Source organism: Stegostoma tigrinum, chromosome 18, assembly GCF_030684315.1.
Source record: "Stegostoma tigrinum isolate sSteTig4 chromosome 18, sSteTig4.hap1, whole genome shotgun sequence".
Classification (NCBI taxonomy): domain Eukaryota; kingdom Metazoa; phylum Chordata; class Chondrichthyes; order Orectolobiformes; family Stegostomatidae; genus Stegostoma; species Stegostoma tigrinum.
The window spans coordinates 46,681,811-46,706,812 of NC_081371.1; the positions used below are offsets into that span (position 1 = coordinate 46,681,811).

Below are 25,002 nucleotides of genomic sequence, written 5' to 3' on the forward strand. Positions count from 1 at the left end.
CATGAATCCAATGTCAATTGTCAGGGAAAGTCCATCTGGTTCTCTCGTGTCCTTTAGGGAAGGAAAACTGTTGTTCTCTGGTCTAGCCTACATGTGACTCCAAACTCACAGCAATGTGGTTGACTCTGAACTGCCCTCTGGGCAATTAGGGATGGGCAATAAATGCTGATCTAAGGTTTTGGTGTAGATCTGTAGATCGGTTTGTGGGTGTTGAGGTTGGTTGTCTCGCTGAGTTGGTTTGTTGGTCTGCAGATGTTTTATTACAATGCTTGGTAACATCCTCAGTTCAGCCTCTGAAGCGTCGGTGTGTTTTCACGCCTGGCTTTTAAACTCTGGGGTCTGTTGCGATGGATTGCCTTACTTCAGAGTTTCCTCCGCAGTGGAATGTATATGGGGTCGAGTTCAATGTGTTTATTAACAGTGTGCTTTGCGGAGTGCCACGCTTCCAGGAATTTCTGTGCATGTCTCGGCCTAGCCTGTCCCAGGATCTTGGTGTTGTCCCAGTCGAAGTTGTGGTTCTCCTTGTCCATGTGGATTGAGATGAGAGCGCGCACTGGTCGTGTCTTTTTGTAGCCAGTTTGTGTTCATGTCCTCTTGTTGTTAGTTTCCTTCCTGTTTGTCCGATGTAGTGTTTCTCACAGTCTCTGCAGGGGATCTTATCAATGACATTGGTCCTGTCCATGGCAGGGATTGGGTCTTTAGGTCAGGTGAGCACTTGTAGTAGGGTTGCTGTGGGTTTGTGTGCCCTCTCATGCCCAGTTTTTGTGGAACTCTTGTGGTGAGTTCTGATGTGTTCCTGATGTATGTTAGTGTGATGTGTGTGTTGGGGCATGTAGAATCTTTCTGATGCTGTTCCTGTAGGCATTTCCGGAGCCAGTTCTTTGGATATCCAATATCCTTGAACACTTGGAAGAGATATTTGTCCTCCTCTTGGCATAGTTCCATGTTGCTGCAGTATGTTGTTGCCCTTTTTAAATATAGTGTTTGCATAGAGGTAGCTTCGTTTGTGTGTGCTGAGAAGTTTAATTTGTGGTCTGTTTGTGTGGTGTTTTGGCGTACTTTCATTTGCAGTTCTCCATTTGTCTTGTGCTCTACCATGATGTCCAGGAATGGGAGCTGTTTGTTCTTCTCCTCCTCTCTGGTGAATTCTATTCTGGTGAGGGTGTTGTTTGAGTTTGTGTCTCCCCTCTAATTTGGTCCATTCAATGACAAAGGTGTTGTCTATGTGACGTATCCATAGTTTAGGTTGGGTTTGCAGAAGGGCTGTCCTTTCCAGTCTTTGCATCACTGTCTTTTGCCATGAATCCGGAGGTAGGTGATCCCATGGGTGTCCCGTTGATTTGCTCGTATGTTTGGCCCTGGAAGGTGAAGTGGGTGGTCAGGCATAGGTCCAGTAGTTTAAGCATTGTGTCCCTGGAGATGGTTTCACTGGGGTCGTGTTCTTGTTCAAGTAGTATTGTCATTGTTCCCCTTGCTAGTGACATGTCTATTGATGTGAATAGGGCAGTGATATCAAACAATATCAGTGATGCAAAGACTGGAAAGGACAGCCCTTCCGCAAACACAACCGAAACTACGGATACGCCACACAGATGATACTTTCGTCATTAAACGGACCAAATTCGAAGAGAGACACAAACTCAAACAACACCCTCACCCAAATAAAATTCTCCAGAGAGGAGAAGAACAAACCGCTCCCATTCCTGGACTTCATGGTGGAGCGCAAGACAAATGGGGAACAGCAAATGAAAGTACACAGAAAAACCACACACAGACTAGGTATTGAACTTCTCAGCACGCACAAATGAAGCTGCGTGCAAACCCTATATTTAAAAAGGGCAACAACATACTGCAGCAACACGGAACTACACCAAGAGGATGAGGAATGCCTCTTCCAGGTGTTCAAGGATAATGGATATCCAAAAGAACTGGCTCAGAAAATGCCTACAGGAACAGCATCAGAAACATTCCACACACCTCGACACACACATCACACTAACCTACATCAGGAACACACCAGAACTCACCACACTTCTACGACTGCTGTGCATCAGAGTGGCACACAAACCCACATCAACCCTACAATTGCTCACCCAAACTAAAGACCCACTCCCCGCCATGGACAGGACCAGCCTCATCTACAAGATCCCCTGCAGAGACAGCGAGAAACACTACATCAGACAAACAGGAAGAAAACTAACAACAAGAGTACCTGAACACCAACTGGCTACAAAAAGACATGACCAGTGCTCTCTTACTTCTCAATCCACGTGGACAACGAGAACCACGACTTCGACTGGGACAACACCAAGATCCTGGGACAGGCTAGACAGAAACAAGCATGAAACTTCCTGGATGCGTGGCACTCCACAAAGCACGCTGTTAATAAACACATTGAACTTGACCCCATATACACTCCACTACGGAGGAAACGGAAGTGAGGCAATCCATTGCAACAGACCCCAGAGTTTAAAAACTAGGCAGGAAAACACCGCTTCATCATAGGCTGCAGCGAGGATGTTACCAAGCATTGGAACAAAACATCTGCGGAACAACAAACCAGCTCGGCGAGCCAACCAACCTCAATAGGTGCTGGTCTAATCGCAATGCCTGCATCCCATGAATGTATATTTAAACAAAGAGGCTAAATTATTTATTTAATTTGCCTTCACAAAAGGTGAAGGTTACACAAATGGAGGAAAGAAATTAGGATTTGTAGAGAAATTACTAAAAACTAAAATTGGATTTCTGAAAATTGATATGATCCAGGTGGTCTCTTAAAATAAATCAAAGGAGAAATGGTTGGAGGTATTAGTGACAATCTTTCAACACACTGAATACCGGGGTGGTGACAGAGGACTGGAGCATTACAGAAGGAAGGAGAGGGGGATAAACCACAAAGCTACAGGCCAGTCAGGTATCAGTGATGGTGAAGTTAATGCAAACCATTATCAGCACAAAATGTGCAACTGGAAAGACATGGGTTACTCAATAAAAAGACTTTTTTTGTTAATAGTTAATAGTAACTAAACTTATCTATTTTTTCCATGATGTTACAGCGAAGGTCAATCGCAGTAATGTAGTGAATGGTGCATATATGTAGACTTACAGAAGGTTTTTGCCAAAATGCCACATCATTATGATAAAAACTCACTGAATTTAGGACAGTGATGGAATGAATACAGAATTTGACTTAGGAAGCAAAGGACAGTGGTAATGGATGGGTTTCAGGTCTGGTGGTGGTTACTCTATCACCTCTCTCTAAGGGTTTGTTTCGAGCATATTCCTCCCAGCAACTTTTGTAAGTGATCGGCAATCAGATACAGGGTGCAGCCTTATAAAGTGTGCAGATGGTGTAAAATATGGGCAGCATGGTGAAATGGTCAGAAGTATTGCAGATGGAGGTCAACATGGAAAGGTGAGGCAATGCACTTTGAGAAGATGGGTGTGGCAAAACAACACTAGAAATGGCATGGCTTTGTAAAGTGATGATGAGCCAGAGTCCTTGATACACGTAAAAACCGGAAGAACTGCAGATGCTGTAAATCGGGAACAAAAACAAAGTTGCTGGAAAAGCTCAGCAGGTCTGGCAGCATCTGTGAAGGAGAAAACAGTTAATGTTTTGGGTCCGGCGACCCTGCTGAGGTGCTGCCAGACCTGCTGAGCTTTTGCAGCATTTTTGGTACACATACATATTAGCTCTCTCAAAGTAATTGCAAGACAAGGTTTCCTGGTCCATAATTCTACTTGAAAGCTCTGAAAATCAGGATTTTCTTTTAAATAGCCCAGTGAGGCACGCGTGCAAAGTTTTTTGTTTTGGGATTGCAGGTGCCTGTTGATCAGTTGTGTCTCCGCGCACACACTAGACTGATTTAATTGCAGAGTACCCCCCAAGTTGGGCCCACAGAGTCTGAATACTTTGCCAAGTCAGTCCCTTTTAAGGCCCTTTTGTTACCTGAAGCCTGTAGAGCTGGCAGAATGTTGTGCCAATCTTGGAAAATTCCAGGTTATTTGGAATCATGAAGGCTTTGAGGCTTGCTTAGTATTCTTCTTAATTAACAGCATTATAGATTGTTCTGTTAATGGTTAACCTCCAAATGGTAACACTCAGCAATGTTGCCTAAAATCAATCTTAGTGTTAAAATTGTGCATTAATTGCTACTTCAGTCACAACAGCATTTCTTAAGCACATGGTGACTCCTTTTTAACCTCAATTTAAACTGTGACAGCTACTAATACAGTTGGTAAGTTGCAATTTCTGGTACAAATTAGTCAATTGTGGATATTTCGTCACCTTCGTCACAGTAATGGTTCACAGCTTCTTTTATAGTTGTGTTGCTGCCATACAGGCAGCGACATACAGCACACTACTTCTGCTCCTTTTAATACCCTGGAACTTCAATCACAGTGAGAATATCTGATCTTTCTAAGATGCATTGACATTTTCCCTTCAGCTCATATTAAGGTGAGCAACATCTAGTTAGGTGAGCACTTCCAGAATCTACTAAACCTACCTGAAACAATCAAACTATGAATCCTCACTTCCTTGCAGAGTCCCAAAAAACTCTTCTAGTTAGCACCTTCTAGGTTCGAAATTACAGAGCAAACTACAAGGCATAAAGCTATTTGTGAATTTCAGCAGCTGCCAATTTATAATCTGGAAATGTAATTTCTTTAATAAGAAATCACCTTACCCCAACATGCAAGTTCTGTACTAGTGGACAGACCACCCAGCCCAACTTCTGGTCATTAGCAGAGATGTAAGCCCAGGCAGAAATTGAAGGGAGGTGTAATTGGGTGCTGGGGCTAGGAGCGGGAGAATTTGTCTATCTGGAGAGTTTAGAGCCAGGGGACATTGCTTTAAAAAAATAAGGAGAGTGCTTTTTCTAAGATAAGGAGAAATCTTCTTATTCAGTGGATTGTGAATCTTTGGAATCCACCATGATGGGGGTTGGTGGGGGGGGGTGTTGTGGAAGTGCAGCCTAAGTATGTTTAAAAGGTACAGATCAACAGATTTCTGATTACCAGTGGTTTACAGGGTTGTGGGAACGGGGGGTTAGTAAAAGGCATTGAAGTGTTTGATCATCCATAACGTTATTGAATGATGGAGTAGACTTGATGGGCTGAATGTTCCTTTTGCCTTCAAATGTTTTAATCCTTTTCACTTTCCTCAACCAGTTATGCCTTTCTCCCCATCGGCTGATGCCTTTGAAGAAAGCTGTGTTTGGAGACAGTCAATGATGTGGTATCTCTTTACGGTCCTATTCTCATTCTGAGTGGGCAACAAATGTATTATTCAGTGAGCGTCTTTTGGTCAGAGCAAGTTGCACAAACAAAGCCAGTGATGTTAGAACCTCTGATGAAATGGCGAAATAACCAAATGGAATGATTTTAAAACCAAAACACTGTCCCCTTGTGGCATCGTGGTAAAATCTTGGCACTAGAAACACAAAAGCCTCACCACTTTCAGGACAAGGGTTCAAATCCCACCTTAGTAGCCGGTGGAATTTTAATTCAGTTAATAAATCTGGCTTTGAAAAGTAGTCTCAGTGATGACCACAAAATGCTCAATTGTTATAAGAAAGAAACACTATCGGTTTCAGGAGGGTAAAATGCTTTCTTTAACCAGTCTGGTCTACATTTGAGATAATGGGAACTGCAGATGCTGGAGAATCCAAGATAATAAAATGTGAGGCTGGATGAACACAGCAGGCCAAGCAGCATCTCAGAAGCACAAAAGCTGACGTTTCGGGCCTGGACCCTTCATCAGAGAGGGGGATGGGGAGAGGGAACTGGAATAAATAGGGACAGAGGGGGAGGCGGACCGAAGATGGAAAGTAAAGAAGATAGGTGGAGAGAGCATAGGTAGGGAGGGGATAGGTCAGTCCAGGGAAGACGGACAGGTCAAGGAGGTGGGATGAGGTTAGTAGGTAGATGGGGGTGCGGCTTGGGGTGGGAGGAAGGGATGGGTGAGAGGAAGAACAGGTTAGGGAGGCAGAGACAGGTTGGACTGGTTTTGGGATGCAGTGGGTGGGGGTGGAAGAGCTGGGCTGGTTGTGTGGTGCAGTGGGGGGAGGGGACGAACTGGGCTGGTTTAGGGATGCAGTTGGGGAAGGGGAGATTTTGAAGCTGGTGAAGTCCACATTGATACCATTAGGCTGCAGGGTTCCCAGGCGGAATATGAGTTGCTGTTCCTGCAACCTTCGGGTGGCATCATTGTGGCAGTGCAGGAGGCCCATGATGGACGTGTCATCTAGAGAATGGGAGGGGGAGTGGAAATGGTTTGCTACTGGGAGGTGCAGTTGTTTGTTGCGAACTGAGCGGAGGTGTTCTGCAAAGCAGTCTCCAAGCCTCCGCTTGGTTTCCCCAATGTAGAGGAAGCCGCACCGGGTACAGTGGATGCAGTATACCACATTGGCGGGATGTGCAGGTGAACCTCTGCTTAATGTGGAATGTCATCTTGGGGCCTGGGATAGGGGTGAGGGAGGAGGTGTGGGGGCAAGTGTAGCATTTCCTGCGGTTGCAGGGGAAGGTGCCGGGTGTGGTGGGGTTGGAGGGCAGTGTGGAGCGAACAAGGGAGTCACAGAGAGAGTGGTCTCTCCAGAAAGCAGACAGGGGTGGGGATGGAAAAATGTCTTTGGTGGTGGGGTCGGATTGTAAATGGCGGAAGTGTCGGAGGATGACGCGTTGTATCCGGAGGTTGGTAGGGTGGTGTGTGAGAACGAGGGGGATCCTCTTAGGGCGGTTGTGGCGGGGGCGGGGTGTGAGGGATGTGTTGCGGGAAATACGGGAGACGCGGTCAAGGGCGTTCTCGATCACTGTGGGGGGAAAGTTGCGGTCCTTAAAGAACTTGGACATCTGGGATGTGCGGGAGTGGAATGTCTTATCGTGGGAGCAGATGCGGCGGAGGCGGAGGAATTGGGAATAGGGGATGGAATCTTTGCAGGAGGGTGGGTGGGAGGAGGTGTATTCTAGGTAGCTGTGGGAGTCGGTGGGCTTGAAATGGACATCAGTTACAAGCTGGTTGCCTGAGATGGAGACTGAGAGGTCCAGGAAGGTGAGGGATGTGCTGGAGATGGCCCAGGTGAACTGAAGGTTGGGGTGGAAGGTGTTGGTGAAGTGGATGAACTGTTCGAGTTCCTCTGGAGCACCTCCTCCTCCCACCCACCCTCCTGCAAAGATTCCACTGCACCACACAACCAGCCCAGCTCTTTCCCCACCCCCCCCCCCCCCCCACCCACTGCATCCCAAAACCAGTCCAACCTGTCTCTGCCTCCCTAACCGGTTCTTCCTCTCACCCATCCCTTCCTCCCACCCCAAGCCGCACCCCCATCTACCTACTAACCTCATCCCACCTCCTTGACCTGTCCGTCTTCCCTGGACTGACCTATCCCCTCCCTACCTCTCCACCTATCTTCTTTACTCTCCATCTTCGGTCCGCCTCCCCCTCTCTCCCTATTTATTCCAGTTCCCTCTCCCCATCCCCCTCTCTGATGAAGGGTCCAGGCCCGAAACGTCAGCTTTTGTGCTTCTGAGATGCTGCTTGGCCTGCTGTGTTCATCCAGCCTCACATTTTATTATCCTGGTCTACATTTGACTTCAGATCCAGAGTAATATGGTTGACTCTCAATAAATACAGAATACCTGCAATTCCTACATCCCATGGACAATAAATTAAATTAGTGTCAGTGATCCTATTGGGCAGATTTTCAATCTGGAAGGGAATTAAGGGTTACGGAGAAAAGACTGGCAATTGGAGGGTTATCAGATCAGCCAGGATCTCATTTTAACAGCAGAGCAGACTTGATAGGATGAATGCCCAACTTGTGCTCTTACACCTTCGTCTCTTCCAGACAGATACTAAAATCCTTTAATACAGATCAGCTCTGGACTTTAACTCCCCACCTGAATAGTAAAGCCCAATGTGTGTACACAAGTGTCTGCAGTTTGCATTCGTATTTTCATGACCTCTGTGACCCAGATGTCAATCTCTTAGTCACAGACAAAATTAATCATGTACCTCATTTTCCACTTGATAAGATTTGCACAAAGTACAGAAATTAGGTGTCATGGCCTGCCATTCTTTGTAGAAGATATTAGCAGTGCTAGCGTCACTAATGTGGGTGTTTTGATTTGTTTGTGCTTTCTATCCCTAAGGCAAACATTAAACCTAATAAGCCAAGCATGAATATTTATCCTGCAACTAACATCAGGAAAACACATAGGAGCTTGCTGCGCTTACACTGGCTGCCAGATTTCCTTCACTGTAACAGTGATTACACTTCGAAAAGTACGTATTTAAGGGCTGTGGATGTTCCTGAAGTGGCACTACAGAAATGCAAATCTTTCTTGCTGAATTTTGCACCTCCACCCTCCCAAAAATCTGTCCTCCAGTCATTTAAAAACAATTTTGCCAGTCAAGATGCACTGAATCCCATCAGCTTCACACCACAATGCAATAAAACAATTCAACACAACACAGGAGCAGCCCTTTGACACATCAAGCCTGCGCTGATTCATAATCCTTATTTAAACCTGTTCTCTGAAACTTATTGCCCAGGCACAGTATCTATCCCTCTGTTTGCCTCCTGTTTGTATCTATCAAGATATGCCTTCAACATAGCTTACATGCCTGCTTCCACTGGCAGTGTTTCAGCCACCCACACCGTCTGTGAAAGATTTTCCCCGCACTTCTCCCCTAAACTTTCCCTGTCTCACGTTAAATCTGTGCCCTCTTGCAGCTGACCTTGCCACACTGGGGAAAAAGCCACTGACTATCCACGCTGTCTACGGCTCTCACATTTTGCTGACCTCTAACAGGGTGCCCCTCAGCCTCCGTCTTTCCAGTGAAAACAATCTGAACTTAACCAACCTCTCATCGTAAGTGAAACCCTTCAGACCAGGCAACATCCTGGTAAACTTTCTCTGCACCCTCTCCAAAGCACCCACGTCCTTCTGGCACTGTGGTGACCAGAACTGCAAGTAATGTTCCAAAGGTGGCCTAGTTGAAGTTTTATACAGCTGTAACATAACTTGCCAACTTATTATGTTACAGCTGTATAAAACAGGTGAATGCTACATTGAGGTAGTTCCTGTTACCTCCTGTCTAACCAGTGACATGTGAGCCTGAGATAATGGGAACTGCAGATGCTGGAGAATCCAAGATAACAAAGTGTGGGGCTGGATGAACACAGCAGGCGAAGCAGCATTTCAGGAGCACAAAAGCTGACGTTTCGGGCCTAGACCCTTAGACCCTAGACCTTAGGCTCTCTGAAGGGTCTAGGCCCGAAACACCAGCTTTTGTGCTCCTGATGCGCTGCTTGGCCTGCTGTGTTCATCCAGCCCCACACTTTATGTTACATGTGAGCCTGAGTCAGGTGAAAGCTCCAGATGCCAGTGTTACCTCTGCCAATGGGTGCCAGTGGGCAATCGGTTTGCGAGGGTATGCCAGCATTTCATTCCAGTGGTCACGACCAAGTCCCTCAGCATCTTGTCCGACGCGACAAACCCCAATGACTTCATTGTGACCAACGCTGTGGATGGGGAGCAGAAACTCATTGTTAGTTTGGCACTAAAGCAAGTGGTAAGGCAGGAAGCAGGAGACACAAAAACAGAACTTACACACCATTCAGGGGGAAGAAAATATACCCTCCTGTGTTCATCCAGTTCTACACTTTGTTACCTCCTTTAAATGTATCTGTTGTTGGAGAACTCTGTCCATTATACTTCAAACAAGCAAATTGCACCTGTAACTCTACCTTTATTCACAGATTTGTGAGAAACATGGTGTTATGACTATTGGTTATAAAGCATACTCATGGTTAAGTTCTTTTCCTAATAATTTTTGCTTTATGCCACACAAACATAGGTATCACTGGCAAGCCTGGCATTTGTTGCCACCCCTAGCTGCCCATGAATTGATTAGCTCTCCAGAGCCATTTCAGAGGGCAGTTAGTATCAGTCACATTGCGATGGCTCTGGAGTTACATGAAAGGCAGATTGGGCAAGAATGGTATTTCGTCCCTAAAAAGATATTAAAACATTCTGCCTCAGGATCCTCCAGCCTAATGGCCTCATCCGATATCGGACCCTCCCTCTCATCCCTGCATCCTAGAGTGGACACAACCTGTCCATCTTAATCCCATCTATCCACCCCACCCATCCCACTGACCAATCCCCACCATTATCTACCTGCACTCACTTGTCACCATCCCACCTACCTTCCCCCAGCCCCAGCCCGCATTTCTCTATTTATTTTCCAGCTCCCTTCCCCCTCCCCATTTCTGAAGAAGGGTCCCAACCCGAAACATCAATGTCCCTGCTCCTCTGATGCTGCCTGGCCTGCTGTGTTCCTGCAGCTCCACGTTGTGTCTCTGACTCCAGCATCTGGAGTCCTTGCTATCTCTCTCTCTCTCATTAAAATGAACCAGATGGGTTTAGTTTAAAGAGAGCTATCTGGTCACCATTAAAACAAGCTGTAATTATATAGTTTGTATTCGAATTAAATCTCATCAACAGTCTCACCATCAGAGATTCAAACTTATGGTTTGAATGACTAGCCATTATCACTCTGCTGCTGTCCCCCCAGCTACTGGACAGAAAGGGTGGCATTCAAAACTCAGGAACCTTGATACTGTGCACCTGGACCATTACATTTGCCCACAACATGTAGCTAGCCTCAATGTAAATTCTCAACAAACTGCCCAACTCAATAAGGGACCAAAGCTAGAACAAGTGGTGGGATGAGAAGCCGGCATCCTCTGAGGGTGCATCTTAAATTAATGGTGCTTTGTAATTATTGCAGGCTCCCGTATAGTAGAAATGTTACCAGGCTGATGAGGTAGGGAAACATGCTCAAATCCCACTGTAACAGCTGTTGGAATTTAATTTCAATTACTACTATTTCTTTCACAAATCTGGATACTAAAGATAGATTCAGCAATTGTGACCATAAAACTGTCAGTGATTGTTAAAACAAAAACTCATCTGCTTTATTAATAGCATTTAGGGAAGGAAAACATCGAAAATAGGAGTGAAAGTAGACCATTCAACTCTTCCAGCTTGCTAAGTCATTCAATATGATCATGGCAGATCCTGTATGTCAATTCCACTTTCTCCCACACCTGTTAGTGCCTTTAAAAATCCAGAAATACATCTCTTTCTTTCATATACTTTGGCCTCCACAGCCTCCTGTGATACAGAATTCCACTGAAAATCTGCCGTCTTTAGCTTGTCTGACCTACGTGTGAATCCAGACCCACAGTAATGGGGTTGACTCTTAACACCCTTCTCTGAAATCACTTATAGGTAATTAAGAATGGGCAACAAATGTTGGCATTGTCAACGATGCCCAGATTCCATGAAAGAATAGAAAAAAGTAATGCCTCTTTCCAATGAAGCAATCTCCATCAAGGATGTGATAGTCACAGAGTGTTACAACACGGAAAGGGGCCTTTCAGCTTCGAGCATCTGTCTAAATACCTGTTAAGTATTGTAAATGGTTCCTGCCTCTCACCCTTTCAGGCTAGGAGTTCCAGATAACCCAGCATTCTCTGGGTAAAAATATTTCTCCGTAAATCCTCTCTAACCCTTCTGTCGCTTACCTTAAATTTATGCCCTCCAGTAACTAATACCTCTATTAAGAAGCCCTATTTATGTTCAGTTCAGTTCTGCTTCAGCTTTCTTTGCTCCAAGGAAACAACCCCAGCCTATCTATGATAGAGATAATGGGAACTGCAGATGCTGGAGATTCCAAGATAATAAAATGTGAGGCTGGATGAACACAGCAGGCCAAGCAGCATCTCAGGAGCACAAAAGCTGACGTTTCGGGCCTAGACCCTTCATCAGAGAGGGGGATGGGGGGAGGGAACTGGAATAAATATGGAGAGAGGGGGAGGCGGACCGAAGATGGAGAGTAGATTCCCTGAGGTTGGTCCGGAGGGAGGAGGGTAACTTCTTCAGGTTAGGCATCCCTGGAAGAGGCTTCGCAGTGAGGTTAAAATAGTATCAGAGATAATGGGAACTGCAGATGCTGGAGATTCCAAGATAATAAAATGTGAGGCTGGATGAACACAGCAGGCCAAGCAGCATCTCAGGAGCACAAAAGCTGACGTTTCGGGCCTAGACCCTTCATCAGAGAGGGGGATGGGGGGAGGGAACTGGAATAAATATGGAGAGAGGGGGAGGCGGACCGAAGATGGAGAGTAGATTCCCTGAGGTTGGTCCGGAGGGAGGAGGGTAACTTCTTCAGGTTAGGCATCCCTGGAAGAGGCTTCGCAGTGAGGTTAAAATAGTATCAGAGATAATGGGAACTGCAGATGCTGGAGATTCCAAGATAATAAAATGTGAGGCTGGATGAACACAGCAGGCCAAGCAGCATCTCAGGAGCACAAAAGCTGACGTTTCGGGCCTAGACCCTTCATCAGAGAGGGGGATGGGGGGAGGGAACTGGAATAAATATGGAGAGAGGGGGAGGCGGACCGAAGATGGAGAGTAGATTCCCTGAGGTTGGTCCGGAGGGAGGAGGGTAACTTCTTCAGGTTAGGCATCCCTGGAAGAGGCTTCGCAGTGAGGTTAAAATAGTATCAGAGATAATGGGAACTGCAGATGCTGGAGATTCCAAGATAATAAAATGTGAGGCTGGATGAACACAGCAGGCCAAGCAGCATCTCAGGAGCACAAAAGCTGACGTTTCGGGCCTAGACCCTTCATCAGAGAGGGGGATGGGGGGATGCTGCTTGGCCTGCTGTGTTCATCCAGCCTCACATTTTATTATCTTGGAATCTCCAGCATCTGCAGTTCCCATTATCTCTGATACTATTTTAACCTCACTGCGAAGCCTCTTCCAGGGATGCCTAACCTGAAGAAGTTACCCTCCTCCCTCCGGACCAACCTCAGGGAATCTACTCTCCATCTTCGGTCCGCCTCCCCCTCTCTCCATATTTATTCCAGTTCCCTCCCCCCATCCCCCTCTCTGATGAAGGGTCTAGGCCCGAAACGTCAGCTTTTGTGCTCCTGAGATGCTGCTTGGCCTGCTGTGTTCATCCAGCCTCACATTTTATTATCTTGGAATCTCCAGCATCTGCAGTTCCCATTATCTCTGATACTATTTTAACCTCACTGCGAAGCCTCTTCCAGGGATGCCTAACCTGAAGAAGTTACCCTCCTCCCTCCGGACCAACCTCAGGGAATCTACTCTCCATCTTCGGTCCGCCTCCCCCTCTCTCCATATTTATTCCAGTTCCCTCCCCCCATCCCCCTCTCTGATGAAGGGTCTAGGCCCGAAACGTCAGCTTTTGTGCTCCTGAGATGCTGCTTGGCCTGCTGTGTTCATCCAGCCTCACATTTTATTATCCCAGCCTATCTATTCTCTGTTCACAGTCGAAATGCCTGGGGCAAGGCTTGCTGCGTCCTGCCCAGGTATTCATTGTGGGGAATTTTTGTGAATGATCCGTTGAAGCATTGGAATAGATGATAAAACAACAGGAAGAAAAACTCACCGATCATAGTCCATGACTGTAATCGAGAGACTGACTTGCTCCATACTCTCTGGAGGAATATCAAAGATGATAGCCTCATTGTAAACAGGATTCAGAGTGTTCTTCTTTGTCGTGGTTTTTCGCTTTTTCAGTCTTCGTCCCTCACAAATTAGAGAAACCTTTACGTACGGGTCTAAAAACAAACATTTATTTTACTGCAATGAGCAGCTCCTCTCCAGACTCCCCAAAACATTACTCCACCACTTACAAGTCTCATGAAATAATCTCTAGTCTGGATTTTCATCCTTCTATTCAACCCTCTACATCTCCACTAGTCCCAGAATCATCTAAGATCTCTGTCTTCCTCTAATTCAGACCACTTGCACATCCCCAATCTTAATCACTGCACCTATGACAGCTGTGCCTTCAGCTGCCTGAGCCCGAAACTCTGGACTTCCCTTCCCCATCTCCATAACCTCACTTTCCTCCTTCAGCATATGACCATATTGGTTCATTTGCTTTACCCCACTTTTTGCTTAATAGCACTCCTGTGAAATGCCTTGGGATATTTTTGCACATTGAAGACTCCATACAGCATAATTTGTTGTTTATAGGAGGAGTGCTCTGCAACAATATTCATGTAGTGTGTTTGATTTAGGACCCTAGCCACCAGCTTAAACATTTACTGGCTTACAAGGTTGGCAGAGGTAAGACTGAGGATTAGCAGCAATTAGACTCGAGTAAAGGATGATCCCGAAACTGGAAGACAAAAGGGTAAATAGAATACGAATCTAAAGCAGTGAGAAACATAAAAGTATGCTGTAAAAGCTTCTTTTAGGAATGTGGCAATGAAAAGATTAGCAAGGACAAATGTGGGTGAATTATAGGCAGAGATGAGAATTTATAAAGGGTATCAGGGAAATGATGGAGGATGTAAATAATTAATTTTGTGCCTGTCACCACAGTAGAAGGTGCAGTAAATCCCCCAGATATTCTAGAGAACTGAGGGATTTGTGAAAATGAAAAACTGAAAGAGAGGTCCAGACTAATAACGAGCTAGTACCGGATTCAAGGCAATTAAATCCCTTGGACTAGATGAGTTATATCTTAGCGTGTTGAAGGAGATGATGACAGAAATTACAAGTTAATAATAGTAAGCTATGTTTCATCATTCTTTGGTTTCTGGGAAGATTCTTGCAGCTTGAAAAGTAACAATTGTAACTAATATTTCAAAAAAGGAAGGAGAGAGAAAATATTGAACTATAGATATATCAATTTGAGATTATTAGAAGAGATTACAAAGTATGTGATAACTGGTTGCTTAGAAAATAATTTATATTATTGTGCAGATACAACAACGATTTAGAAAAGGGAAGTGATGTTTGACAAACCAACTGGAACCTTTTAAAAATGTTACTTGTAACAAAGGATAACGAGCGAACACAGTGTATTTGAATTTGGAGAAGGCTTCAATTAAAGTTGCTCATAACAGGGGTTAGTAAATAAAATTAGATTGTGGGGCTTTAGAATAAATACTAACATAGATGGAGAACTGGTTAACAGGCAGAGGAGAGGTAGTAAGAATAAATTGGTATTCTCAGTGTGGCAGGATGTGGAATACTGTTATGAAAACAGTTTATAGCCTTAAGGAAGTTACAGATATATCAAACTTTTAAGTACAACATATAAAAGCAAAAACATAGCAGATGCTGGACATCTAAAATTGATTCTTTCAGTTTCTCTAACAATGACCAAGATGGCTCTGAGAAGAGTTGTGAATTCTGCTCAAGGTTAGAGTAACTTTCAGAATGCATAAACTCAAGTATATCTTCCACAGGCAACAAGCAAGTGAAACATCTGAATACTGCACTGCTAGAGAGTGCTACAAAAATGGCTGAGAACAACTCATGGTATTGATTTACAACACCATCATTCTGAGAAACTCCCTCTTTGACAAAACTAAAAGTTACATTATTGAAAGACAGGTGAAAGTTCAAAGCCATTGGTGCCTGGCAGCAATGTGTCAAGCACTTGACTTCACAACAATAGCAATGGTAAACAAAGTCAGTAGACCCCTAATCATACAGGAAGTGATGTTACCAGCATTCTACCACACAAGCCCAAGATACAAGCATAAAGCCCAACTACTACACATGAAAATAGTTGAATCAAAGTTCAACACCAAGGACATTCCCAAAGTTACATCCTTAAAGTGCGATCAAGTGGATTAAGGACAGCAATTACCTGAAACACAGCAAATTCCAATCTTAACATTCCTGTGGGTAATTGGGCACATCACATTGTCAATACTAAAATAGCTTAAGCTTATCTGATAAAGGCGCTGTATCCCAGGGAAAACAGTCAGCATGAACAGCCAGGCAAAATCTAATGTGAGTGCTAACATTACCCTGCTAGGTGTCCTAAATGAGGTGTATGCAAAGAAACGGTGCGGGGTGGTAAAATCAATGCATCACAAACTCATTTCTAGAATGGATCGGAGGTCATTGAACAGAATTACAGAATCCCTACAGCGTGGAAGCAGGCCATTCAGTCCATCAAGTCCATGCCAACTCTGAAGAGCAGCTAGACCCAGATCCCTACTCTATCCCTGTAACCCTGCAACTCCCATGGCTAACCCACCTATCCAGCACAATCCCAGGGCACTATGGGGTAATTTAGCATGGCCAATCCATCTAACTTGTGCATCTTTGGAAGGAAACCCGCGCAGGCACAGGGAGGATGTGCAAACTCCACACAGACAGCTGCCCAATGGTGGGATTGAACCTAGGTCCCTGATGCTGTGAGGCAGCAGTGCTAACCACAGAGCCACCGTGCCACCCATGCCTCACCTAGACACTAATTCCTTCTTGGAAAGGACAGAGAGAATGGCACAGCAGCACCAAAAAGAGTGTGTACTGCAACCTCATTCAGATCAAAATGTAACTGTGCCCGATACCAACTCCAACATTTCCTTACGTGGAACGATACAGATCATATGACTGCTGTGAGCAAGGGTCACGCTCCAAGATGTTCAATTGCATTTGAGAACCCACAGGTAATCCAACACAATTCAGACACTGAACGTTTCGTGCTAACACTCAATAACAACACATCTATAGTAAACAGTTCGCACCAAACTACAGTAGCTGACAACTGAATAGTGTGAAATTGTTCAAACATCCTGACAACAGTACACAGGCTCAATCTGGCCATTTTATAGGTCTGCCAAAAAATTTCAATGTGTAGAGAAAATTGAGTAAAAGCAATCCTGTTTTTTTTTTAAATTTCTAATCTTGCACATGCTTTTCATGGGAGGAATCCTATTCTTCGATGGAAAGAGGGGGGATGTTGTGATAATGTATGAGCCTAAGTCCAGATAAACCCATGCCTTTAACAGTGATATCAATGCAACATTATGCCCAGTGATATTCTTCCATTAAAGCATGAACTCCACCCTGAATAGAGACTCATTTTATTAGTAATCCATCAGGTAAATTGAAGATCTAGTAATAGTTGGAAATGAATGTTCTGGGCAGAGTGGAGCTTTGTTTTGAGGTTTAAAAGAGATAACACATACTGGCCTGACAGCCACCAGTTTTACTCGTTTCTCCTTCCGTATAGTCACCCAGCTTTTATCCACACTCCGAATATCTGTGATAAAGTCAAACTGCGTTCAGTCACTCAAAAATAAATCTTCTGACACTTGTTCTCAGTAAGAGCCCAGTCTCAGCGCTTCCAGCTATGAGAGCTAACATAATACTAAAACCCCCAAAATACATCAAAACTGACTTGATCTCTTTGCAGAGAGACAACATGGATCCGATGGGCTGAATGTAATTTCTATAATGAGAATAAAGACTCTCTGGACTCTCAGCACCAGTGATATGGGTTTGATTCCACCCTCGGGCGATGGTCTGTGCGGAGTTTTCACATTATCCCCATGTCTGCGTGGGTTTCCTCCGAGTGCTCCGGTTTCCTCCCACAGTCCAAAGATGTGCAGGTTGGGTGGACTGGCCATGCTAAATTGCCCCATAGTGTTCAAGGATGTGTAGATTAGGTGGGTTACAGGGGATGGGTCTGGGTGGGATGCTCCCGAGGGTCGGTGTGGGCATGTTGGGCCTAAGGACCTGTTTCCATGCTGTAGGGATTCTTTGATAACTATGATCTAGACTTTGGGAACAAAAACAGAAGTTGCTGGAAAAGCTCAGCAGATCTGGCAGCATCTGTGAAGAAGAAAAAAATCAGAGTTAATGTTCGGGTCCGGTGACCCTTCCTCAGAACTGGCTAGACTTTGGGAGTTCATCAGCACCGTCTCTGCAAGGGGTGGCTGCTCAAACTACATGCCAGAAAGAGAGAACACAGTGCGGAGCTGGGGGAGCGTGGGGGGGGGGGGGGGGGGTGGGGGGGGGGGGGGGGGGTGGGGGTGGTGTGCCAGGCAGCATCTGAGGAGCAGGAAGGTCGATGTTTGCGGGAAAGCAGTGGTGAGGCCACTTGTGGATGTTTGGCTGGAGTGGAGACATCGGGAGGGGCGGGGTGGGACATTCAGAGGCTGATCACTCTTTCCCCCAGACGTACCAGAGAATCCTGTGATGTCCATGGCTTTAAGGTTCCTGCACTTGATGACGGTCAGTGTCATTCGACCAGCTGTCGGAAGGTAGCAAAGAGAAAACATAATCTCCCCTAAATCCACGCTTTCCTGTCAGATGAAGAAAGAAGAATGTTTCAAGTTGCCGTTTTAACATCACAAAAGCATTTACATTTTAGTCCCTTCAAGAGAAATTCACCTCAAATCAATGATTTGAGATTGAGAACAGAATTATGCAACAAACAAAGAGTGTTTCCCTCATCATGCTGACTGTCTTAAAACCTAAAACAAATACAGAATACTGTCACTACCAGAAATGTCAGTTCATTACAAAATTGAAGGAAATACCCCATAGGTTTGGCGGGAAAAGAATCCAAGTGTTCAATGTTGCACTTCTTGGCAAGGTGAGAGCCAGAATATAAACTAAGGGCTCAACTCCTGCCCACAACTGTTTCTGAATGTCCAATCAATGCCTGATTAAGGTCAATTAGTTTGACCGTTTGTGCAGGAAAGCAGTGGCCTAGTGGGATTATTGCTAGACAATTAATCCAGAAATTTAGCTGATGTTCTGGGGACCCAGGTTCTAATCTCGCCGTGGCACGTGGTGGAATTTGAATCCAATAAAAATCTGGAATTAAATGTCTAAATGATTACCATGAACCAATTGGCAATTATTTGGGTTGGGGTGGGCGGGCGGGAACCATCTGGTTCACTGAGAGAACAAAGTGTGGAGCTGGACGAACACAGCAGGCCTAGCAGCATCACAGGAGCACCAAAGCTTTTGTGCTCCTGAGATGCTGCTTGGCCTGCTGTGTTCATCCAGCTCCACACTTTGTTATCTCTGATTCTCCAGCATCTGCAGTTCCCATCTGGTTCGCTAATGTCTTTTAGGCAAGGAAATAAGCCATATTGATCTGGTCTGGCCTGTAAGTGACTCCAGACCCACAGCAATGTGCTTTACTCTTCACTGCTGTCTGGGCAATTACGGATAGGCGACAAATGCTGGCCTAGCCAGAGATGTCTACATCCCTTGAGTGAATAAAAAAAATTAGCAGCCATCTGGAAGCTGCTCGCCACCACCCCTTCTTTTCCAGTTAGCCCTGCAGGCTAGTAGAACTGATTGGGAGTAGTGACTGCCACTTGGATGTTCTTTTCCACGCCACTCATCATCCTGACTTGCAACTAAATTGTTGTCTCTCCAGTATTGCTGGGTCCAAAATCTAACGGCACTATAGAAAGGCAACACAGTGGCTCAGTGGTTGGCACTGCTGCCTCACAGCACCAGGGGCCTGGGTTCAATTCCACCCTCGGGCAACAGTCTGTGTGGAGTTTGCACGTTCTCCCCATGTCTGCATGGGTTCCCTCCGGGTGCTCCAGTTCCCTCCCTCAGTCCAAAGATGTGCAGGCTAGGTGGACTGGCTGTGCTAAATTGCCCATAGTGCTCAGGAGTATGTACATTAGGTGTGTTAGAGAAACAGGGAAAAGGTAGGAGAGATGCTGTGTGGACTTGTTGGGCTGAATGGCCTGTATCCACACTGTAGGGATTGTTTAATAATTCTACATGGATTGCAGTGGTTCAAGAAGGCAGCTCACCACCACCTTCTCAAGGGCAATAAGGGATGGGCAATAAATGTTGCCCATGCAGTTGCCCATTCCAGGAGCAAACAAAAAAAAGGGCAGGAAGATAATGTGGCAGACAGATAACATCAGAAATAGGAAGTCAGTCACAGCTTTTCTAAAATGGAAGACAGACAGTAGCACAGATATTTCAGCTGCTCCTGAGATTTAGGCTTATTTCTGGATTTCTTACAATCATTCCATTTCAGTCATGTAAGATTCTTACTCTGATTCATTGTTAGATGTTTTATGGTATAAGTACATTAATAATAAAGGTTTGGAGGAATATGAGCTAAACCCAGGCAAGTGAGACTAGTTTGGTTTGGGATTATGAACAAAACCAAAGTTGCTGGAAAAGCTCAGCAGGTCTGGCAGCATCTGTGGAGGAGAAAACAGAGTTAACGTTTTAGGTCCGGTGACCTTTCCTCAGAATCAATGGTGGCTGGGAAAATGTCAGTTGATATGCAGAAAATAGGGAGGTAGGGCCAGTCAAGGACAGTAGTGGGAAGTTGTGTGTGGAGTGTGAAGAGATAGGAGAGGTGCTAAATGAATGTTTTTCATCAGTATTCACAAAGGGGAAAAAAGACAATGCTGTCGAGGAGAATACTGAGATACAGGCCATTAGACTAGACGGGATTGAGGTTCATAAGGACGAGGTGTTAGCAATTCTGGAAAATGTGCAAATAGATAAGTCCCCTGGGCCAGATGGGATCTATCCTAGGATTCTCTGGGAAGCTAGGGAGATTGCAAAGCCTTTGGCTTTGCTCGTTATGTCATCAATGTCTACAGGAATTGTGCCAGAAGACTGGAGGATAGCAAATGTTGTCCCCTTGTTCAAGAAGGGGAGTAGAGACAACTCTGGTAATTATAAGCCAGTGAGCCTTACTTCGGTTGTGGGTAAAGTGTTGGAGAGGATTATAAGAGATAGGATTTATAATCATCTAGAAAGGAATAATTTGATTAGGGATAGTCAACACAGTTTTGTGAAGGGTAGGTCGTGCCTCACAAACCTTACTGAGTTCTTTTGAGACGGTGACCGAACAGGTGGATGAGGATAAAGCGGTTGATGTGGTGTATACGGATTCCAGTAAAGTGTTTGATAAGGTTCCCCACAGTAGGCTATTGCAGAAAACACAGAGGCAGGGGATTGAGGGTGATTTAGCAGTTTGGATCAGAAATTGGCTTGCTGTAAGAAGACAGAGGGTGGTGGTTGACGGGAAATGTTCAGCCTGGAGTTCAGTTACTGGTGGTGTACCACAAGGATCTGTTCGGGGCCACTGCTGTTGGTCATTTTTATAAATGACCTGGATGAGGGCATAGCAGGATGCATTAGTAAATTTGTGGATGACACTAAGGTCGGTGGAGTTGTGGATAGTGCGGATGGATGTTGTAGGTTACAGAGGGACATAGATAAGCTGCAGAGCTGGGCTGAGAGGTGGCAAATGGAGTTTAATGTGAAAAAGTGTGAGGTGATTCACTTTGGAAAGAATAAAAAGATTAGAGAGCACTGGGCTAACGTTAAGATTCTTGGTAGTGTGGATGAGCAGAGAGATCTCGGCATCCATGTGCATAGATCCCTGCAAGTTGCCGCCCAGGTTGATAGGGTTGTTAAGATGGTGTATGGTGTGTTAGGTTTTATTGGTGGAGGGATTGAGTTTCGGAACCATGAGGTCATGTTGCAGCTGTACAGAACTCTGGTGCGGTCGCCCTTGGAGTATTGTGTACAATTCTGGTCAGCGCATTATGGGAAGGATGTGGAAGCGTTAGAGAGGGCACAGAGGAGATTTACCAGGATGTTCCCTGGTATGGAGGGAAGGCCTTGTGAGGAAAGGCTGAGGGACTTGAGGCTGTTTTCATTAGAGAGATGAAGGTTAAGAGGCCACTTAATAGAGACATACAAGATGATCAGAGGATTAGATCGGGTGGACAGTGAGAGTCTTTTTCATCAGATGGTGATGGCTAGCACGACGGGACATAGCTTTACATTGAAGGGTGATGGATATAGGACAGGTGTCAGAGGTGGGTACTTGACTCAGAAGTAATGGCATGGAATGCCCTGCCTGCAACAGTAGTAGATTCGCCAACTTTAAGGGCATTTAAATGGTCGTTGGATAAACATATGGATGATAATGGAATAGTGTAGGTTAATTGGGCTTCAGATTGGTTTCACACGTCAGCACAACATCGAGGGCCGAAGGGCCTGTATTGCGCTGTAATGTTCGATGTTCTATGGGTGGGATAGGGAGTAAACGATGGTATAGAGCCCAAAGAGAGAGAAAGACGGTTGGACAGACAAAGGAGTTGCTAACGATCAGGCCGGGAGGGTGAGTAGTTGTTAATGGCAACTGTTAGTGACTAACAACAGGGGGTGTGTAGTGGCAGGCTGTGTGGTAACAAGGCCTGGTGTGTGGGGTAGCGGGAGTTCGGGGGGAGTTTAGGCCCTAAAATTCTTGAACTCAATATTGAGTCGGGAGGGCAGTATGGTCCCCAAGCGGAAAATGAGGTATTTTTCGTTCACTTTCCGTTGGACTTCACTGGAACACTGTAGCAAGCAGGAGACAGAGATGTTGGCCAGGGAACAGGGTGGAGCATTGAAGTGGCAGGCAACAGGAAGTCCAGGATAATAAAATGTGAGGCTGGATGAACACAGCAGGCCAAGCAGCATCTCAGGAGCATAAAAGCTGACGTTTCGGGCCTAGACCCTTCATCAGAGAGGGGGATGGGGTGAGGGTTCTGGAATAAATAGGGAGAGAGGGGGAGGCGGACCGAAGATGGAGAGAAAAGAAGATAGGTGGAGAGGAGAGTATAGGTGGGGAGGCAGGGAGGGGATAGGTCAGTCCAGGGAAGACGGACAGGTCAAGGAGGTGGGATGAGGTTGGTAGGTAGGAGATGGACGTGCGGCTTGGGGTGGGAGGAAGGGATGGGTGAGAGGAAGAACAGGTTAGGGAGGCAGAGACAGGTTGGACTGGTTTTGGGATGCAGTGGGTGGAGGCGAAGAGCTGGGCTGGTTGTGTGGTGCAGTGGGGAGAGGGGACGAACTGGCCTGGTTTAGGGATGCAGTGGGGCAAGGGGAGATTTTGAAGCTGGTGAAGTCCACATTGATACCATTGGGCTGCAGGGTTCCCAAGCGGAATATGAGTTGCTGTTCCTGCAGCCTTCGGGTGGCATCATTGTGGCACTGCAGGAGGCCCATGATGGACATGTCATCAAGAGAATGGGAGGGGGAGTGGAAATGGTTTGCGACTAGTTGGTGCAGTTGCTTATTGCGAACCGAGTGGAGGTGTTCTGCAAAGCGGTCCCCAAGAAGTCCAGGGTCTTTTTTGCGAGCAGAACGTAGATGTTCTGCAAAGCAGTCACCAAGTCTACACTTCGTTTCCCCAATGCAGAGGAAACTGTGAGCAGTGAACGCTGTAGACTAGATTCTGGGAATTGCAGGTGAAGTGTTGCTTCACCTGGAAGTTATGTTTGGGCCCTTGGATACTGGGCAGGGAGGAGGTAAATGGGCAGGTGTTGCACCTTTGCTGGTTACAGGGGAAGATGCTGTAGGGAGGTGTTGGGGGTGAAGGAAGTGTGGACCAGGGTGTCCCGGAGGGAACGGTCCCTGCGGAAGGTGGACAAGGGAGGGGAGGGGAATATGTGTCCGGTGGTGGCATCTTGCTGGAGGTGGCAGAAATGGCATCTGATGATCTTCTGGATGTAGATACTGGTGGGATGGTAGGTGAGGATAAGGGGGACCGTATCGCTGTTGTGGGAGGGAAGGGAAGGGGTGAGGGCAGAAGTGTGGGAGATGGGTCGGGCCCGATTGAGGGCTCTGTCGATAACAGAGCTAGGGAATCCTCAGTTGAGGAAGAATGTGGGCATTTCAGAGGCTCCCTTGTAGAATTTGGCCTCATCTGAACAAATGCGATGGAGACGGAGGAACTGAGTGAATGGGATGGAGTCTACAGGAACTGGGGTGTGAGGATGTATATTCCAGGTAGCTGTGGGAGACAGTGGGTTTGTAATGGAAAGATGAAGCAACACTTCACCTACACTTCCCAGAGTCTAGTCTACGGCATTCGCTGCTCACAATGTGGTCTCCTCTACACTGGGGAAATGAAGCATAGACTTGACATCTACATTCTGCTTGCAAAAAAGACCCTGAGTTACTATTTCTGAAGAAGTGTCCAGGCCTTCCTGCTCCTCTGATGCGGCTTGGCCTGCTGTATTCATCTAGCTCTACACCTTGTTATCTCAGATTCTCCAGCATCTGCAGTTCCTACTATCCCTGAACTACCTGTAGCCTGCCACTTCAATGCACCACCCTGCTCCCTGACCAACATCTCTGGCTCTGGTTTACTACAGTGCTCAAATGAAGACCAACGCAACCTAGAGGAACAACACCTCATTTTCTGCTTGGGGACCCTACAGCCCTCCGGAGTCAATATTGAGTTCAATAATTTTAGGGCCTAAACTCCCCCATGTCCCCAGCCCCCCACCCCACACACCAGGCCTTGTTACCACGTAGCCTGCCACTACACACCCCCTGTTGTTAGTCACTAACAGTTCCCATTAACAACGACTCACCCTCCCAGCCTGATCGTTAGCAACTCCTTTGTCTGTCCAACAGTCTCTCTCTCTCTTCAGGCTCTATCCTATCGTTTACTCCCTACCCCCCTCACCTCCCTATTTTCTGCATATAAATTGACATTTTCCCAGCCACCATCAGTTCTGAGGAAGGGTCACTGGACCTGAAACGCTAACCCTGTTTTCTCCTCCACAGATGCTGCCAGGTCTGCTAAGTTTTTCCAGCAACTTTTCTTTTTGTTTCTGTTTTTGTTCCTGATTTACAGCATCCGCAGTTCTTTTGGTTTTTTTTGTGGTTTGGGATTATGCTCGGCATGGACTAGTTTGTCTGAAGGTCTGTTTCTATGCTGTATGACTCTATAACTAGAAACTGTAGAGGGCCTACATTCCCAGCATTAGTTCTCATTTAGCAATGAAAGCCCAATTTTAAAAAAAAAATCTAAAACTGTCATTAAAAAAAAGTCACCTTCCCGACAGCATCTGCTGCTGTAACCAGCCATGGTCCTGGGAGCATTTTCTTCCATCCTTGTGCCTTGTTATGGCTGCCAAAAAAAATCATCCCTGAATCTTTTCTCATATGATACCCCCCAAAAAAAATCTGGTGGGCAACAAAAACAAAAATTTCAAAACAGTAGCCCACCCAAACTTGTAACATGAAATCCAGACCAGAGTTATTTTTGACTAAAATGTGACTCTTCAGAAGAAGTCATCATTGATTTCCTCTTCCTTTGTCTCTGCACATCAGCGTGGCTCGAC

The 25,002-nt window shown here is 45.8% G+C and overlaps 1 protein-coding gene across 1 annotated transcript in view; it reads right to left on the reverse strand.

The window, feature by feature from the left end:
* Positions 1-25,002, reverse strand: part of syt10 (synaptotagmin X) — an 89,838-nt gene that overhangs the window by 12,295 nt on the left and 52,541 nt on the right. Inside the window, exons 4-6 of the mRNA XM_048549608.2 lie at positions 18,054-18,174; positions 13,500-13,671; positions 9,404-9,533 (exon numbers count right to left, since the gene is read on the reverse strand). Coding sequence (XP_048405565.1) covers positions 9,404-9,533; positions 13,500-13,671; positions 18,054-18,174 — 423 coding nt within the window. The remainder of the gene's footprint in view (positions 1-9,403; positions 9,534-13,499; positions 13,672-18,053; positions 18,175-25,002) is intronic.